General features: G+C 47.2%; 1 protein-coding gene across 3 annotated transcripts in view; it reads left to right on the forward strand.

Annotated features, from left to right (window-relative positions):
- The first annotated feature begins 890 nt into the window (after positions 1-890).
- The window catches only part of LOC135805346 (uncharacterized), a 19,503-nt gene continuing 770 nt past the window's right edge, over positions 891-19,623 (forward strand). Inside the window, exons 1-7 of one of the 3 annotated variants that reach the window (XM_065319371.1) lie at positions 891-1,564; positions 2,479-2,605; positions 5,793-5,852; positions 6,264-6,314; positions 8,323-8,535; positions 12,120-12,183; positions 18,239-18,510. In XM_065319371.1, coding sequence (XP_065175443.1) covers positions 1,524-1,564; positions 2,479-2,605; positions 5,793-5,852; positions 6,264-6,314; positions 8,323-8,535; positions 12,120-12,183; positions 18,239-18,510 — 828 coding nt within the window. In that variant the 5' untranslated portion in view covers positions 891-1,523. The remainder of the gene's footprint in view (positions 1,565-2,478; positions 2,606-5,792; positions 5,853-6,263; positions 6,315-8,322; positions 8,536-12,119; positions 12,184-18,238; positions 18,511-19,623) is intronic. The other 2 variants (XM_065319372.1, XM_065319373.1) reach the window with 2 other exon arrangements.

Below are 19,623 nucleotides of genomic sequence, written 5' to 3' on the forward strand. Positions count from 1 at the left end.
GGTAGTAATAACTATCGTCATTAATTATTATTGTGTATAAAACCATACCAAAAAAACAAGAATTTCGGACCTTTCAGTTCAATCGTTTGGATGATGATTGGCATTCCACTGTTGTAAATAATTTCCTAACATGACTGTATACAGTCATGTACATGTATGTACAATGGAAGGTCGTGGTGGGGTTGGTATGGTGTGGTATGGCGTGGTGGTCAGTGACTTGACTATGAACTGCCCGTAACTGGCGTAAGACTTAGAAGTAAGACTAAGAGTGATAATGACAGCGTGTCATTACTGTGATCTCACTCAGACTGTCAGAGAGTGCCCCTCAGAGTGTCAGAGTCAGAGAGTGCCCCAGCTCCGAGTGGCAGTGCATGCATGCAGGGCACTGGTTCAGTCGCCGATCCCAGAACTGTTAGTTACTGTTACTCGCCAGTGTTATTGACTATTGTTAGTACTGTTTTACACTGCACTGATCCGTGTATTCATTCACTGACTGCCCGGACTGCTACTAAGTGACTAACTAAGTACTAGTACTATTAAATTTTACGATTGCCAGGACGTGCCGGACGCAGGAGTTCGAGTGTCGGCAGATGCAGACCAGGCCACGGCCTGCATCTCACGTGCACACTAGCTTCACACGTGACATCTAAAATAATCTCTGTATGTAATTATGTACGTATGCACTCTGCGGACTGTGGAGCGTGTCGTGGATCTACAAGTCATGTACATGTACACGGGGGGGGGGGGGGGTACGGGCACGTAACGACATAACCTGTATGTATCTGCAGGATGCCAATGCGGCTATACTGCGAACACAAGGCAGTCTCGATCCCCTTGATCTTGACACCTGGTCCTGTACCATCATGTACAGCTTGTACTGGGTCTCCGACCTCGGCCTAAGCCTAAGGCCTATCACTATTAATAACATACTACATGCACGGACACAGAAGTCAGAACGGTTGGCCAATTGGTGGGTTTCACGCTGAGCGATCATCGATGATCAGGCAAGCAACTATTTTCAAGTGCTGGGGGCATAACCGTTACATCCCTGATACATTCTTGATACATCACTGTATGGTGAGAATCTTAACCCGCACTCTGCCGTTCCTTCATCTTTCCGCTGTTTCTCCTCGCGGGGCACGATTCTTGTCGAGGAGATACACGTACATGTACATGTATATGGGTAACCGAGAGTTGAGAGCTAGCACCAGTTGTTACATCTGTGTGCTGCTGCTGCTGCGTGGATTGGGCTTCTTGTCTTCAGCTCCTTCTTCTCTGCACACTATGGTTGGGTGAGAACCATACCTAGACGATCCTACCATTGTATGTTCTAGACAACGTACGCCTTTCCGGACCTTCACTCTGGTTTCAGGCAATTCTAAAGTTTACTTGCACGAATCCTTCCTCACCACGTCTGTTGTTCTCTTCTTCTGATAAGTGATAACACTGCTCTTGCCGGGTAGTGCTAGTCTCGGGTTTGGTACTAATAAGACGTGAAAGTTACTGATTGCCACCACGCCAGGATGACATCGGAAAAATACAGAGACTGCAAGGCATTCCAAAGGTAGGGAAGACCAGCTCCGTGCTGTGACAGTGTGAGTCCACGTAGTTTCCCCTTCCAGCATTACACAATCATGATGTAACACACATGTACTAGTAAATGAACAGTTCGCATGGTAGTGTATGGTAGGACACTGATTGAAAATAACTCCGACTGTTCCGCTTCTGTTTTGCTGGTATCAAATGTTGCCTGAACTTTCATCGAGTCTCAGTTCACTTTCAGAAATTTGCCCATGGTCACAGTTGTTTGCACACATTTGTCCAATTGACTTCGTCCGAGCCAATGCATCTGTACCTGAATAGGTCATCTAGGTTACTGAGTATGATGTTCATCCTGCTCAGTTCCTCCCCCGTGACAGTGATACCGTAAAAGAAAATTTAACGTCATTGTCCCATGATGTGTGGATGGAGGCTACCAGCAGGTCTTTCCACTCACGGATCAGTTTCCAGGATCAGATACCTCACGCAACTCATCGCGCCCTTCAACGGACTCTTCATTTCCCCTAATGCCAAAAATGTAATGGTCCCTTTCGAAATCGTGAGTGCGCGTGTGCTGCTTCAAGGCGGAGATCGAAACAAACAAAATAGCAATAAAGACAGATCAGGCCCTCACGAACCTGCACGCGCGTCTCACCACATCCGGCCACGACAACTATCCTTGCCTAGAATTCTAGGCCTTCTAGAAGGCTAGATAGAGGTTAGAATCTAGCTGCTGCTGACGTGTGTGCCCGGAGAATGCCCGTTGCATTGAACGTAAAATTCACGATGACGCCAAAATACCTAAAATCTACAATTGTACGGCTTATCATCATGCGCTAGGCCTGTGCTGACCATGCTAGTATTTGCTAGTGAGGCTGGGTACAGACAGAAACTGTAACGACCACCTTTGTCTTGTTTTTCTTGATTTCTGCCTCGAAGCCACGAGCTGTTTCCGCTATTGAAACTGTTAGCCGACAGTCACGATCGCATTCCCGGACAGGATCACCCTGAAGTCATGCACAATGAAATGGAAAGCCTCCTTCGTCTCGAGCTGGGCAAGTACGATGTAAGTAAATCCTGTGGTGTCATCTTTACCCAGGGGGTACCATTCATGACGAGCGTGTGCATGTGTTTAGGTTCCCTGTACCGTCATTATGTCTCAACAAAAGAATCAAAGCAATCGCAAAAAGAGTAGTTGCGATGAAGATCACCATCCAAAAATGATGGTGAGTTTTCCCGTGAACGTTGCCGGATCGAGATTCGACACGGATCCGCACAGCAGAACTCGCTGGGTGATTATCACAACAACGACGAAAGCCCACGGACAGTGCCAGATCTTATCGGCAAGTAGGTGGCCTGTATGTGCATCTGTGTTTAGGATATTTCACTTTAGTTGCAACGCTAATGTTTTGATCTGAAGTTCACATGCTCCGACTTCATACTGCAAGTATTAGGCGATTCAGACTACGGCCGATTGTGGCCACGTTTCTACGACTCAGCTCAGACGTGTTTGATCAGCGACTGTACAGTATCATTATGAAACACGACTGCATCACCATGGAAATTCAAGTTCAGACGTGATTTTGGCCGTAGTCTGAATCGGAGCATTTCACGAGTGAACTAGTTAGTTACGTTTGCTGTGGGGTTTTTTTTGTAACCGTAGTGCATTTCAAATAGACTCTACCACTGGAACATCATCTCTTCTCCCCGTAACCCGAGGGGTTCCGCAGGGAACAATCTTGGGTCCCAACCTTTTTAACAGATATGTGCGACTCTTACCTGACCTGGCTGCAGGGAGCGGTGCAAAGCTGCTCATGTGTGCCAATGACAAGACTTTGTACGCTTCCTCACGAGATTCAATAGTATGCGCCGATGTCGTGTCCTCGGCTCTCGCTAAGCTACACAGTGAACTAAGATCACTGGGCATGAGCGTTAATTAATGTTGACAAAACCCGTGGTCATGAGGATCTTGCCGAAGAATACTCCTGACGTACAAAGACCCGTTCTTGTTGAGGTGGGTGGCACTACCTTAAGGGAAGTGAGTGTGATTCGCTGCCTTGGTATCCTTATCGATAACAAGCTCTCGTTTGCTCCATACGTACTACGGATCACCTCACCAGCAAGGTGTCACGCAAGATAGGCGCGTTGCGACGCACCTTCCTCCAAATGGCAGCATTTGCCCGTCGCCAGTACCTGCTTAGTGTGATGCAGCCTGACTTTGAGCATTGTTTCCCTGTTTACGCATCTCACCTATCAGCACAGTCCAGGGAGAGATTGTTTACTTTGTTCCGTCGAGCTGTACAAGTTACCTGCTGTGCTTCTTACGATGCTGCTGTTCCACCCCTTCTTGCTTCTCTTCAAATAAAACACCTTGAATAACGATACATTTATCATTTCTTTTCGTTTACGTTTATTTGTCATATTGTTCAGCCTGCATCATGCTTATGCAGTCTTTTCCCTTTACTCACCTCTAAGCGGTCAACTCGTGGAACTACAACAAACAATTTGTCAATTTGCTTGTTTAAATCCATGGTAGGGTACATTTCCTTTTCTTCCAGAGCATCCCTTATGTGGAATGCCCTCCCTACTCACTTCAAACGAATTGAAGACATTAGATCATTTTCTACAGAACCTTTGCACGCTCTAAATGACGACAAATTGGCTATATCCCTATATCCCTCCCTTTTGAAAATGTATTTAAGCAATAAAATAAGGCTTGGAATTTTTTAAACTCAACTCGGATGGTGAGCCAATCAAATTATGGTGAAAAAGGAGAAGGACAAAATGTTACGAATTATGACTAACTGTCCACCAACGTAACCAAATCTTATACAGTCAGCGAGTACGACAAAAGTTTTAAACATGAATATCGACGGACTTGCCCCTTCTGTTCATGTCTTGCCCCGCTCTAGTAATGATTCAAGAAGCCGCCCAGTCCACATTCGTTCTCCGTTTTTCTTTCCTTCCAGTTGCATCTTCCTTTCTGCTCTGTTTTACTTTCTCTCTTTTCGTTTGTCCCTCTTGATATTTGTACTTTGTACTGTTGAGGCAACGAACTGAAGTAATAAAAACCAAACCAAACCAAACAGCCTGCTTCCCCCTCAAAAGCCTTATGCCGATATTTTCATTTTCTGTGAATATGGGAACACACACAGAGTTCATCCACTAACTACAGTCCTACTCAATGAAATCCAGTCGCTTCATTCAAGATTGCGCCTTGCACCATTTCGCAGCCCAGTGTTGGCAGGTGTACGGCCGGCTGCGCGAAGCCCGGCGTATACTTGAGTGACGCTGTGACTGGATTTCATTGAGCATCACTGTACATGTACATGTAACCGGCCCAGCTCCACAATGTACATATCTACATGATTGTATGTGTGATGTTGTGTGACTTTTGATACCTTGCAGTTGCCTGCATTCTGGACACAACAGCTGAGCCCCCACTATTACATGTATCGGCACACACACACACACACACACACACACACACACACACACACACACACATACACACACACACACACACACACACACACACATTTGGACCTTTGGAAAGCCCATCGCCAAAGGCGATGATAGCTATTAGGCGAGGCAGTAGTTCTTTTGTCGGGATAAATCATTCGAACGGCGAAAGTCGCGGCCGCAGACGCAGACGAACACTCTTGGTTGGGGCTGACTTTTTGGCTTCCGACGGCTACGCTCGCGCCAGTCCCTCCGCTCCTGAGCAAGGTGGTACCATTGCGCCTCCGGGATACAGGTCGCAAGCAGGTCTGAAGCTGCCACATCTCTCCAACCACGCTTGGGTCCATGGCGGGGCTGCGTGTTGGTGCCCTCCACACACACACTAGTAGTGATTGTCGTATGTTATGTTGTGTGTTGTGTGTTGGGGGGGGGGGGGGGGGCTATACTCTGGATTGGTCTGAATTTGGCGTTTACAGTTGCACATATTAGGCGATTCACACGACCGGCACATGCACGTTTTACAGCTAGTGATTCACGAGAAAAGTGGTTGTGTGGATTCACACGGCTGCACTCGACGACAGGCGCGTTTGCATTCAGTTTGGACGATTTACCCACCAGTTGCCATGGGTATTTCAAATGCCGGGCAACTCTACAAAACATGGAAATAGTAGCAAGGTGAAAAGAACAGCGCACAAAATCAAGTCTTGTTTCACGCTTTTTTGGCACGAGATGACACTGGCTGATTGCAGGTCAACCAATACAGCCATAATACTGATGTGTTTTGCCTACAGGATAGGACTCGCATTCATAATCCGAAGGTCAAGGAAAAAAGAGATGACGTAACCCAAGCTGTAAGATCATTGTTTGTCTACCCTTATGGATTTCTATGGAACTAAGGATTTGCAGAAAGTGTGACAGAATCTCATAGCAATCTACAATCAATGGGAAATAATTGTTATGATGTAGCATGAAATAACATAATGTCACCACTTGGAATTGGACGGGTGCTAATTTTGAAGCTACTAGTAGTCTGTTGTGTCTGACGAATGGAATGAGCACACCAGCAGCATCTTCGAGCGCCTTGTGAATCTAAGAATGCTCGCAAACATGCCAAGCTAATCTCTCTTTGTCTCTCTGTCTCTCTCTGTCTCTCTGTCTCTCTCTCTCTCTCTCTCTCTCTCTCTCTCTCTCTCTCTCTCTCTCTCTCTCTCTCTCTCTCTCTCTCTCTCTCTCTCTCTCTCTCTCTCTCTCTTCTTGTCTAGATATTGGATGAGATGTCAAATTTACTGGACAACTGCAGAACATTGCTCGATGTAAGTCCTGATCTTCTCCCGTCTAGCAATAATATAGAAGAACGTGCATTGCAGACTCAGCAGAGGACGTTCAGGTTGGTTGTAACTCTGAGTTTCATGCCGTTGAGCAATCATCAGACAATTGATACTCGGGTCTACCCAACAGTATCGTATGCTTATAAACACATAGGGCCACAAGCATGAACACATTTAGCGCTAAATTTGGTGTAAGGTATGAGGAGAAAGATGGCGCGGGCCAAGGCGCGACAGTAGAAGTGCCAGGAGGGTGGCGGGCAACAGGCAGGTGTGAGCATGACAGCGCGGAAAGAGGCGATGGGGAGGCAGTGTACAGCAGATGGGTGGAGGTGCCAGGAGGATGGCGGGCAATGGGCCAGTGAGATCGCGAGGCGATCATCGACAAATCACAGTTGTAGCCAGCTTGTGATTGAAGGGAGCTGATGGGTTAACCCTGCAATCCATCCAACATGGAATTAGGAGCTCATCAACGGTCAATATCAACCTTAGCCAGATGTTACTCTCCGTTGAGTAGAACCTAGGTTTTTAGGGTGTTCAGCCCTAAAAAAAATGCACTGTTGATCATGTCACGAGGGCAATACATCTACTTCCTCCGTTAACAAAAACTTCATGATGGATTTTGGAAGGGCTGATTTGGGCGCAAACTGCCGTGAAATGAGTCACAATCACTTTCTTGGCCTTCCCTGGTATGCCATGAAAAAGGTACGATGCAAGCAAATCGACCTTTCACAACTATCCGAGCGGAATCGATGGTTGCGCTGTGGAAACATAGGTGATGACAGTCATGGCGAGCGAAACTGAAATACCACTTCTCCGAGGGGATATTGCGCTGCTTGGCCTCTCTACCATTTTAGCACTAAGTAAGTTGGAGAGTGATAGAGAGCGATAAAACGGAGCAGCGAGCCCACACAATGAGCGAGTGAACAAGGAGCTGCTCCGATCGCACGGCTCAATGAAAATAATTCTGAACTCAAGTTCTTGTTCAACCTGCGCAAAGCCCAGATTCGAATGCTGATGACCATGCATTCTTTCAGAAGTCTGCAGTCCGATGCGAGTCTCATGGTTAAAGAAAGTCGACTGGACTTGCTATCCGCTGCCGTTCAGTGCTGGCAGTGGTATTCATTAGAGAAAATGGAATCAGTTTGACTGTGCATTTACTCTTTGTTTCGCGGACTGGACGCAACCAGCCAAGGTAGGATTTTGGAGTGTGAGCAGATAGAGATGTAGGAGTGTGGCATGAGGGGCGAAAACTTATTTTGTGAGTGGATTCCGCGCATGATCATCTTGAGTTCTGGAGAGCAAAGATGAAATCAGGGAGTCGTAAAATATTTTTCATGACTCCCTGGTGGAAACGAGTAATCGCCATCGCAGCGGATCACGCAGCTTGTAAGCCAACTTACATGAACGATGGCGACATCAAGGTCAGAGGATTGTGATCAAAGAACCCGAGGCAAGGCTGAAACGAGCTGAACAACGACTGGAGAGAGATGACGACTCGCGTGGAGCAGATGACCACAGCGACGCAGGTCAAAAATGAGTTGAGCGAAAACGACGCAAACTGAACTCTCTGCTCATTCTGCCAACAGTTTCTCTTGTAAACACGCTGTACATAGGCTGAATCACCTTCGTCCAGTGATTTGCAGTCGATACAAACTGTTCTTGACATGTTCTAAGCGGTTTCATATCCATCAAAATCCATCACGAAGTTTTTGTTAACGGAGGAAGTACACCGATCCATTGTCCCAAAGTATGCATACCTGTTGCCAGAGTGAAAGGCAGACCGTTCATGCCGGACTACTACGCTTTGTATGCACGGTATTTGTGAAATTGTTTCTTTGTTCCTGTTGTACTGCCTAGTTCACATTGGGTAATGTCTTTCCCTGACTGCAAGTGCCTTTGCTTACCAGCAACAGATCTCAGTGTATCTGAAGACGAGCAAACATCGTTATGGCGTTATACCAATGGATTGTGTTGTGTCTTGTCGCATTTTCAGCTTCACAAGCAATGTCACAGACGCATGCAACAGCAGATCTGTCACATCCAGAAAGACTTCCTGGAGCAGTCCAGTGCTATCATCAATAGTGTGAAGCCGTTGCAGCAGGCACCGGTGTACCAGCCCTGGGGAGACGGTGCTACGCCAGGAACAGTGGAGCCTCGGGGAGACGGTGCTACGCCAGGAACAGTGGAGACTGGAGGATCAGTACTGGTGAGTGTACTGCCACCGGCGACTTGTTCTACGAAATTGCCTTTTTTTCACTCACAGGGCAACTATTCAGTAATGGAGTAGTGGTCTACCAGAGCAATCATGCTCACGATGGGGAGAAACAAAGACCACAATGATAGGTTTTACAGAGTTGCACAGGACAAGAGCAACTTCTCGAAAAATGTTTGTGATTGAAAAATACCTTTTTTGCACTCTTTCGCTACGCTCAGCCGTGAAAATACAAACCTTGTATATGTGCTGTTGGTATTTCGGTCTTTGACCACTTTGCTGGTGTGATGATCTACTCACCTCCCACCGCTCTAGGAGCTACATCTGCGCCTTTGATCTTTGCAAGGTGGCGGCGTTCCTACGGATGCTGAAAACTCAGTCTAATAGAGTCTCAAGCGAACAGTGTGAATATTTTATTATTGGATATTTGTTTTGCCCTGTTATAATCTGCAAACTCACTTCATGCTGGCGACTGCTGCTTTCCGACATTTTCTTCGTATACCCAACGGCTAAGTGATGGTTTTTCAATGCCGCGTCCATCCCAAGTCAGCTCCAAAACAAATTGTTTGCTACTTGTACCTACTCTCCTGGGGCTGCTACATTTGCGCTCGTTGAAATCCGACCCGAAATGCTCCCCCTGGCCACTTCCTACTACATCACCAGAGTTTTGTGTGAGTATGCACCCAACTGTGCGCACCTCAGGCAAAGGTTCTGATTGCACGTATTGCACTACTCCAGTTGTGTGCTTAAGCATTTCAAAATTTCTACCACTCACTTCGCCAATGACTTTGTTTTCTGGCGCTGGTCACATTTTTTTTGGTCTGGTGCTTTACACTTTGCCGACATGTATGCGCCCGTAATCAAGAGTGCATAAACAAGAGTATGCAACTGTGGTTATGGGTCAGTACGCGGCGCGCTGCCTGCATTACGTAACTTGCCTTCATCACGCTATGAAAGGATGCACTCAAACCCACAATTTCTCGTACGAGCCCATCCGGATTTGCTCGCTTTGTTCCAGTACCTATGCAATCTCTAAATTTTGGCGCGTTAACTCCAGTTCCGTACGAAAGTTCTTTTCAAACCAGAGGGAAAGTGCGGTGTTCGATTTTCCGCAGTGCGCGGACTGCAGCTGAATGATGTAAAGAAGGCAGTGCGCTGCGCATCTCGCCCACAGAAAAGAGATCACAGCTGCATACTCTTGTATATGTACTCTTGCCGTAACGTATCAGGTTGCCGCAATAAACCAATAGTGGGGGAGGGGGAGGGGGGCAGAGGAAACCTTGAAACATTTAACCCATTTCCATGTTCCGATATTCAATATTGCCTTGTCAAACGAAATGCAACCTGTGAGCGCATGTAGCACCCAGAACGATCTATTGAAAGGAGAGTAAGGATGCACTCGGATGTTGGTCCAAGGATAGATTTATTACAAAGAAAAGGACTAGTGTTGAAACGATCTCACCGGATACTCGTTAGCTCGCTCGCCAGAAACTCGGCTCGTTTGTGCGGCCAGCTCGTTTGCACTAACGAACACCGTACACTGCACTCCGTACACATGGCAGTACATGTCGACCGGGGAGTCGTAAAATATTTTACGACTCCCTGGTCGATCGAGAGTCCAGTCCCGCGCAAAGTGAAAATCACTCGCAGTTTAATACAGTGACTGTTTGCCTGCATGACACTTGAGTTGACAATAGTCGTTGCACTTGCAGCTTTGGTGGACTCTACTGATGTCTTGTTCCGCATATGCTGACCTGTCCCAGGATATGCTTCGGTCACCTCTCCATTCGAGTGAAAGTATATAATTACGCTCAGTCGTTTGGAAGTTTTCTCCCGCGATGCAGCGAAGACCAGGGCTACTTGCAATCTTTGCAAAACGGTCTATTCTTACAAAGGCTACTCGACGACGGCGCTGAAAAGACATCTCGACACCAAACAGCAGTCCGAAGTGAAGCAGCAGCAACCCCAAATGCCGGCGGTGATAATTTGAACCAGCTGAAAAAATCGAACTTAGAAAAAAATTGTTCAAAAAATCATATTTGCCACATCAATGAAACTCGTTAGCTCGCTCGATAGCTTGCTCGTTAGTGGAACTGATCGCTCGTTTGTTATAGATACGCTCGTTTCAACACTAAAAAGGACCAAGGAACTACAAGTTATGCTATTATGTCCACTAACACCACCAGTTACTCAACAATCAGCTCATGCGATAAAATTGCACGACACTGACCGGCGGAACTGACGTTCTACAACTAACTGCCAATCAGCTCTAGCACGTCTTGGATGCGCACTCCAACATCCTTTACAGCTAAGACTTTCAAGTTGTGCTTGTCTTGATTGCACGCACCTTCTCCTCCTATTTTACTCCTATAACTTAGAACATTCCAAGTTGGAAGGCTGTTTGAGTGCGCATCCAAGACCTAGACTGTAAAGGATTATGGGCCAGCACACCCGCACACTCTCCTAATTATTGAAGAGCTTTAAAACTGTCTTTTCAGACCTGCACACAACATTGACCATTGCGCAGTGGACCTCATTCGGTGCAATTCTAGTTTGTCGATATAGACAAAAGTGAAATGTTGACAGTTGATAAAGAAGAACGTAAGCAGCAGCATTCGACAGTTGATAATTCTGTGAAAAGTGACTCCACCACTTGTTGATAACAACACCCTTTTTTATAGAAATCCTCTGGGTTGTGGTTGCTTTTGTGTGTGGGAGATTCTTTATCAGATGGTTTTAAATAAATAGAAAGAGGTCTCGACCTCAGATTTATGGCTATCATAATCCTGTAATATGCACCGAGGCTTTGCCTTGGGGTACTATTTTATGTGTACCGTATACGACTATGCGGGTGCATAGGTAGCACCAAGAGTACATAACCCCCCAGAGTGTGCAACGCCGATCCAGCTCTGTGTAGGGTCTTGGTCGACATGGTCGAGCGGAATCGGATCTTCTGATGTCATGCGTACACTTCACACCAGCGCAAGGCCGGTCTAGAGGCAGGGCACCATTGTTTTTGATCCTAGAGTACCCGCGACTCCCCGGGTTCCCCTCAGATGTGTACGGTATTATGACGCAAAGATCCGATTCCGCTCGACCAAGACCCTATGCAGAGCTGGATCAGGCGTTGCACACTCTGGGGGGTTATGTACTCTTGGTAGCACCAAGAGTCCATGTAATCCCCCAGAGTGCGCAACTTCACTGTTCAGATCTGGGACGGCGAAATCCGCGTTGCACGTGATAGTGTGACATCATGAGTAGAGTAGAGTATCTCCGTGGTGGACCGCGTCGCCGGAATGACGCAAGTCCGACCCGAAACATGACGTACATCACGGATTACGCCGTCCCACAACCCCGTCCAGTTGCACACTCTTCTGGGGGATTATGGACTCTTGGCAGCACACACAGTGTGCAAAACAATGGCGAACACACACCTACAGCACAGCAATACTACTCGGGGCATCTCTGCTTTTTTCAGTGTTTACCCCGCATTGCTCCATTTGTCTGACATCTACATGCATATAACACTATGACTTTTTCCCACTTTGCGTAATGATTTCTTATTCCGGCGTGAGCAGGTCGGGAAGAGATCAGCTGATTCATTGGAGAACCGGCCCAGTCAATTACAGCTCCATCCTAGAGGTGTGTACCTGTATGCAATTGAGTGGTTTCGAATCCATCACATAACCGTACGGGACAGGCATGTTGATTCCTACTCCAGTCAATCCCTGTATCTATGGGTCACATGATGTCGGTCATGTTGCCGTGTCTATGGGTCACATGATGTCGGTTATGTTGCCATGTCTATGGGTCACATGATGTCGGTTATGTTGCCATGTCTATGGGTCACATGATGTCGGTTATGTTGCCATGTCTATGGGTCACATGATGTCGGTTATGTTGTCGTGTTCCCCTACTACATGCCATGATCATTTTCTACACTACTTTGGTCACATGACAAAGGTGTGACAGCACTCTTTTCTAGTATTTACACGGTGTATACTAGGGGTGAAAGGACTGACTCGACAAGTCCACTCTCCGGTCAATAAGTTTGAGTTGGTAAAAGGAAAACCTTTGTCAACGCACACGCATGTAAAAAAAGAAGCAGACGGTATAAATGGCCAGAGGTAATGTAATTCATGTACTTGTACCGTGAGTTCAGGCCATGCATTGTGAAGTACACTTGACCTACCGGAATCCATTTCACACACAGCCCAGTAGAAGGGTGCCACGAAACACATAGCACTTGGCCGCCCTGTTTGTACCGGCTGAAACCTACAAGGAATTCGGGTGGACACACCCATTCCCGTAGCGCTGCACATCACATCCGAACCAGTTCCGTTATTTTTACAACGTTTCGGCACTTGGCCATCGTCAGGTAATAACAATGAGTACCGTGGAAGCTACACAAGAGCAGTATATATACGCAGAGTGTAGCGCCAAAAAAAGATGCGAATTATGTCACCTACTGTCCCCCCCTCTGCATAGAGGTGACATAACTCGCATCCCCCCTTTTTTTGGCGCTACACTCTACGTAACGCCATGGCACGCGTCCTCACTTCACAGAGCACAATGCAATGGCGCGTTACCTTCTGCTGCTTCTTCTCCGTGATGTGCTAGTTGCACTTTCTCTCTCTCTCTCTGCCCCCCCCCCCCCCCTTCTGCATACTAGGTGAAACGTTGTAAAAATAACGGAACTGGTTCGGGTGTGATGTGCAGCGCTATGGGAATGGGTGTGTTCACCCGAATTCCTTTCAGAGATGAAGCTGCAGGAAGCCTCAGCCCTTCTTGAAACCTTCAATGTGCTCATATTAGAGAGGTTCCGCATAACGTAATTACGTTAGTAAAAAACGTAGTCGATCTACGGAAAGTCTTACGTAAACTGCATGCGCATCTGGGTTCCGCCATCCGGAGTGTTAAAATCACGTAGCTGCCCTTAGCAACTCTGAACGCGGCAGTGTACGACCAGATCGACCTGGGGAGAGAGTCATAAATTTGTACCCCAATCCACTTACGGACCAGCTACGTTATCAGAGCCCTATCTACGTACTCTCCGTAGACAACTTTCCGTAAGTGGAATGCAAACTCACGAATTCACGGGTTTTTCCCGCCCACTAGCGTAAAGTTGCTCAACTTTACGTAGTGCGGAACCTTTCTATTGTGCTGTTGCTTGCTTCTGTTGGCGTGGGTGGCTACTTGCGCGCCCATATTTGCCATAGCTACCCAGGCCCTTTATCTTGCATTCTCTATCACTCGCTCTCGCTCTTCCGTAATGTAGTCGATTCCTTCGTCCTTGTCTCTTCGTTTCCCATTGTAAATGTTGTTCGACCTACCCGTTCCCTGTGTCCGTTGTGTTTGGGAGTATCACCCTTTCTGTATCTCAACAATGGCACGCAACGTGGGGCTCGAACCCACGACCCTGAGATTAAGAGTCTCATGCTCTACCGACTGAGCTAGCCGGACCAACAGAACGAAAGGTGGGTACAGGGGTAAGTATGGGGTGCATGCAGGCCAGCTTGGGAAAGGTTGTAGATAAAATTGTACGGGAGGAGGTATAACTAGTACTTTAGAAGTAACGGAACATGATAGCTGTAGTGCATGTTGGTACATGTATAACACTTTTGTGAGATTCGTGTGTTGTGTGTGTGTGTGTGTGTGTGTGTGTGTGTGTGTGTGTGTGTGTGTGTGTGTGTGTGTTTGGGGATTTCAGGGGGTGTCGGCCGTTGGGTGGTTCAATGGCCAATTGAGTCATCTTTCCAAGATTCCTTTTGAGTCTCTCTCCCCTCTCCCGGGGAGACCCACGTGACTAGTTTTGGCAGTGAGCAAGTACAAGTACAAGTGTGTGTGTGTGTGTGTGTGTGTGTGTGTGTGTGTGTGTGTGTGTGTGTGTGTTTTCTTCTCCCTCAGTCATTTTTTTCTCATCGTCTCATTATTTTCCGCGAGGTCGCGGTTCTTTTACGCAAGGGAGGTATGTTAGGTATCTCCTCCCGTACAATCGTATCTACAGCCTTTCCCAAGCTGGCCTGCATGCACCCCGTACTTACCACCGTACCCACCTTTTGGTCCGTTGGCCTGGGTAGCTACTTGCGCGTCCATGTTTGCCACAGCTACCCAGGCCCTTTATCTTGCATTCCCTTTCACTCGCTCTCACTCTTCCGTAATGTAGTCGCTTCGTTCGTCCTTGTCTCCGTCTCTTCGTTTCCCAGTATAAATGTCGTTCCACCGACCCGTTCCCTGTGTCCGTTGTGTTTGGGAGTATTAACCTTTGTATATCTCAACACGAGTACCGAAACATATTGTTGATCCACGCCCTCGCTGATTCCACTCCGTATTGATTTTCTACCTGGGATGGTGACTTCACTGTATACGTTAAATACCTTTGTTGAACACGCTGCAGTATGCAATACATGGCAAACTAGGTACTCCGATCGAGAGAACTGTGCACAATCCAGTAGATATGCTTCTCAGTGCAGATCAGATGCAGTGGTGTAATACTGTGACCCACCCCATACATATAGTTCATACTCAGGTTTGCTGTTCGCAGCACCCACTGTCCGCGCAGCAGTTCGCTTGACCAGTACATCGGGCTGCACACTCCAGTGTAGTAGTAGCGGCAGTAGTGTGTATGTTCTGCACAATCTGAAGATGGCCTGCGCATTCTGGGATGTCACGAAAATATTTGCGGCGCTAGACCAGTCATGCACGGTAAATCCGTGTCCCTGAGCTTCCTTGAGACTGCTGGAAACACACCCAAGTTAGTGTGTGGTTCATGCAATCTGTGGATTTCGCTAAAAACCTGGAGAAAAAATTATGTGGGGCACAATCTGTGGTCGCAATCTGTGGGTTTTGTTGGAACACATGAAGAGCACAGCGAATCCGTGTGGGGCGCTTGTAATCGAATTCCTTTCTACTTTAGGTCGGACCCTAGAGCACTACCATTCCGTCTGTAGGCTCCCTCGATCCCTCACGACCATCCACTCAAGCCCCCAAATACGGCTTGTTTACAGGAATTAGTCTAAAAGGAGAGTAAAAAGATCCACAAAAGCCAGCCTAATGCCGCGAGGTTCATGCTCTCACGCGCATGAAAGAACCATAGCAAAAATGGCGCACAGCGTGATCAGATCACATGATCATGCTCTGATCAGCGATTCAAAGCGAATCAACATATGATAACTAAATTATTTGAATCTTTCGAAAAACTATGATGTGAAAACATCAGTACATTTAGAGAATTATTTGAATAAGACCGAAGGAGAAGATTGATTACTTTATAATGAACTGCAAATCATGCAATTCCATTACACGCTATCTGTGAGTTTCTCTGGAAAACATGAAGGGCACAGCTAATCCATGTGGGGCGCAATCTGTGGATTTCGTTTAAAAACATGAAGAGCACAGCGAATCCATGTGGGGCGCAATCTTCGAATGAAATCGACCGGGCAGGGCCGCCGGAACCGGTCCGGTTGTCACCGGACCAACTCTGGCTGAGGTCACCCCCTGGGATTCGTCTAAAACCGGGCAGAAAACATTCTGGGTACATGATATGTATTATCGATCGTGCATACAGTCATATGTACATGCACCCATAGTAGGCCATACATGTCATTGTGCGTTGATATTCATGCAAAATTATTCCCTCTTCCTGGCTCTGAAAACTTGTGAAAGGGCGAAATTTTGCTATTTCTGACTGGATTTTTCCAAAAATGCCCGGGGGAGGTCCCCTGGATCCCCCTCAAACCGGACCAACTTAGCCTGCCTTCCGGCAGGCCTGCGGTCTATCTGGAAATTCCTAGATTGTACAACCCTGCACGAGTATGTTGGGAATCCTCAGCCTGATTGTGCTGCGCAATCTGCAGATAGCGCAAATTTACAGATTGTGTCAATTCCCAGATTGCACGGAACATGTATACTGGACGTGTGATTGCACTGTGATCATGTGACCATGCGTGACTGCTACAATCAGCTTGATTGCAGACTCTGACCTTGCACCAAGTAGCTACTACAGTCGTCCCTCTCTAATCCGGCACTTGTTTATCCAGCACCCTTGCAAACCAGCACACTTTCTGGCAAAACGGATTTTTTCAGTTCATTTTCTACGCTTTAATCCGGCACTTGAATTCCACCTCCAGCAGCGATTTTCTGCAACAAATCACTCAAACTGTACATAATTCGATTTTCTAATCCAGCAGTTGTACATCGCATACCGTCAGGGAGCATTGTAACATACACAACACATGTAACATACACTTGGGAATATCCTATGCTAGTGCATAGGATATTCCCAAGTGTATGTTAAAACATGCATTCCACAAAGTACTTGGATTGACACAGAAAATCCCTACGTTTTGACGTACGACACAAACATGTATGTTAACAGGTGGGCCGGGTTGGAGGGCGGGATTTTATAATCCAGCACCCTTATTTATCCAGCAGAATATGCCGTTGCAAAAGGTGCCGGATTAGAGAGGGACGACTGTAGTATAGTTTCATTGACGCTGTATCGCGTGCTACTTTCATTCTCATGTTGTGAATGAGGCACATTATTGTTGCCGATGGCTCAAAAAACGATATCTGAGTTAACCTGGGGCCATTCTAGACATGCATAGAGCAATACGGTGTCCTAGTGGGCAGGTCCTCACGTTGCATGCTCGTTCGACTCGTTTGGTTCTGTGCCAGACTGAGTGTGTGGCGGGCCAGGTGGGTTGAGTTCAGTCACTACCGGCAGATGGGGCACCCTGCTGTGAAGCAAACCGCTCCCAAACCGTGTACAGAGTGTGAATTTGTCATGATGAAATTGGTTGCAAGTGGATCCAAAGTCAGCATTCCCCTAATTCTGGTGTGGTCGTGACGTGACACTTGCAAGCCCTATTTTTGCACCTGCCACCTTTGTTGATTTCAGGGGTCATGTTATCTACTTCGAAGTATCTATAAATTGAAAGTACACATAACCGTTGACTAATAATCTGCTTTTGGCGCTTGCCTCAGATTCGCTTTTATTGACCAGCCACCTCTAGTGTCAAGTATTGCCTTCACGGGGGACAGTGGATGCAGTTGAATTGTGGGGTGGATACATGGATGCCTTCAATCAAGAGTACATAACCCCCCAGAGTGTGCAACGCGTGATCCAGCTCTGCATAGGGTCTTGGTCGAGCGTAGTCGGATCTTCTGATGCTATGCGTACACTCCACACCAGCGCAAGGCCAGTCTCGAGGGCACCGTTATTTTTGATCCGAGAGTCCCCGCAACTCCCCGGTTTCCCCTCAGATGTGTACGGTATTATGACGCAAAGATCCAATTACGCTCGACCAAGACCCTATGCAGAGCTGGGTCAGGTTTTCACACTCTGGGGGGTTATATACTCTTGCTTCGATCCTTTCTACTGGCTCCTGGACCATGCGCTCGCCAATTTAGTGCCATGTGGTTAGCCCGTTAGTGGTATTGAGTACAAGTGCGTAATGTAAGATGTGTGTGTTTTGTATGGGTATATATGTGTGTGTGTTTCTTTGTCTGTGTGTGTGTATGTGTGTTTTGTGTGTGTGTATGTATGTATGTGTGTTTTGTGTGTATGTGTGTGTATGTGTGTGTGTGTGTGTGTGTGTGTGTGTGTGTGTGTGTGTGTGTGTGTGTGTGTGTGTGTGTGTGTGCATTATCTTTCTGTTCACCTGCATACGTGCATTGAAATCCGACCGACCGCCAGCTGCTAACGCGAGCAGTTCCAATTTTCCGCCCGCTAAGAGAAGGATCTGTGCAAGCCATATTCTGGATGGCAGGCAACGGGCTGAAGTTACCAATGATGAAAGTGCTGATGACACCAGTGTATCCAGATACGAAGAGAGAAGTCCCCCAGATGGAGAGCAGGAACTTATCTCCCCCGGTCTCGACAATGAGCAGGATCGCATGAAATCGACGTTTCGACATCCACCAACAGTCACCGGGTACTTGAAGGAGTGGTATAGCAAACACGAAAAGGTGAGCATCGCTAACACCCATCTACATAAGCCCACACTGGGCAACCCTAGCCCGAACGTAAAATGGATGTGCCGTATCTTCGGAAATTAGTACTGTAGGGGTGAAACGGATATTCTAAATTGTAACGAATCTAATATCTTTCTAAACGAATCGAATATCGAATGTTCTATACCAAAAAAATCTTAACAAATTTGGCTGGTCCCCTGTCGTTGTAGACCAAGTAGACAGTGGAGTCATGTTTACTACTCTTGGGAGTCATTGTCCCCTTTCTCAACATAATTATAACACGTGTACATATCACTCCATCCGTTCTAGAACTACTGCGATAGATCGACACTTGAGCAGAGTGTGCACCGGGCACAATGCTCGTACAACCGTAGATCGACGCATGCATTAACGAACTTAAAACGAATATTCCAAAGGAGAAAATATTTTTCCATGGCGTATCCAAACATGGCGTATCATCAGTTGAGCTTGAGTAGGCTGAGGAAGATTGTGCCCGAAGAGCACCACTTATATAGTGCTCTCCAGGCACAAACATCACCAGGGATACAAACTTACAGAGACGCTCCGCTTCCAGCGCGACAAACACCTCGTGAACACCAGATAGCAGCGTGAGTCAGTGTCGCTCCTGGACGGTGAGACAGACGTCGAGGCCCCTCGGTCATTCGCAACGCTGTCACCTCCAAACCAACTAGTCGCAAGCCCGCGCTGGGCACAACAGTACGAAGTAGTGGTTGGGACTTCGGCGATGATTTGTAAGAAAGGTTTGCTCCCCACACCGGAGCTCGCGCTATTCCGCCGACTTTACTTGACACTTGACTGACTCACGACTGCCATCCAGAGCACACGAGAAGTCCATCGAACCTTCGACTCGGCAAACCTGCAAGAAAGCGCGAGCTCCGGTGTGGGGAGCAAACCTTTCTTACAAATCATCGCCGAAGTCGCAACCACTACTTCGTACTGTTGTGCCCAGCGCGGGCTTGCGACTAGTTGGTTTGGAGGTGACAGCGTTGCGAATGACCGAGGGTCCTCGACGTCTGTCTCACCGTCCAGGAGCGACACTGACTCACGCTGCTATCTGGTGTTCACGAGGTGTTTGTCGCGCTGGAA

The sequence above is a fragment of the Sycon ciliatum genome, chromosome 1 (assembly GCF_964019385.1).
Source record: "Sycon ciliatum chromosome 1, ocSycCili1.1, whole genome shotgun sequence".
NCBI lineage: Eukaryota > Metazoa > Porifera > Calcarea > Leucosolenida > Sycettidae > Sycon > Sycon ciliatum.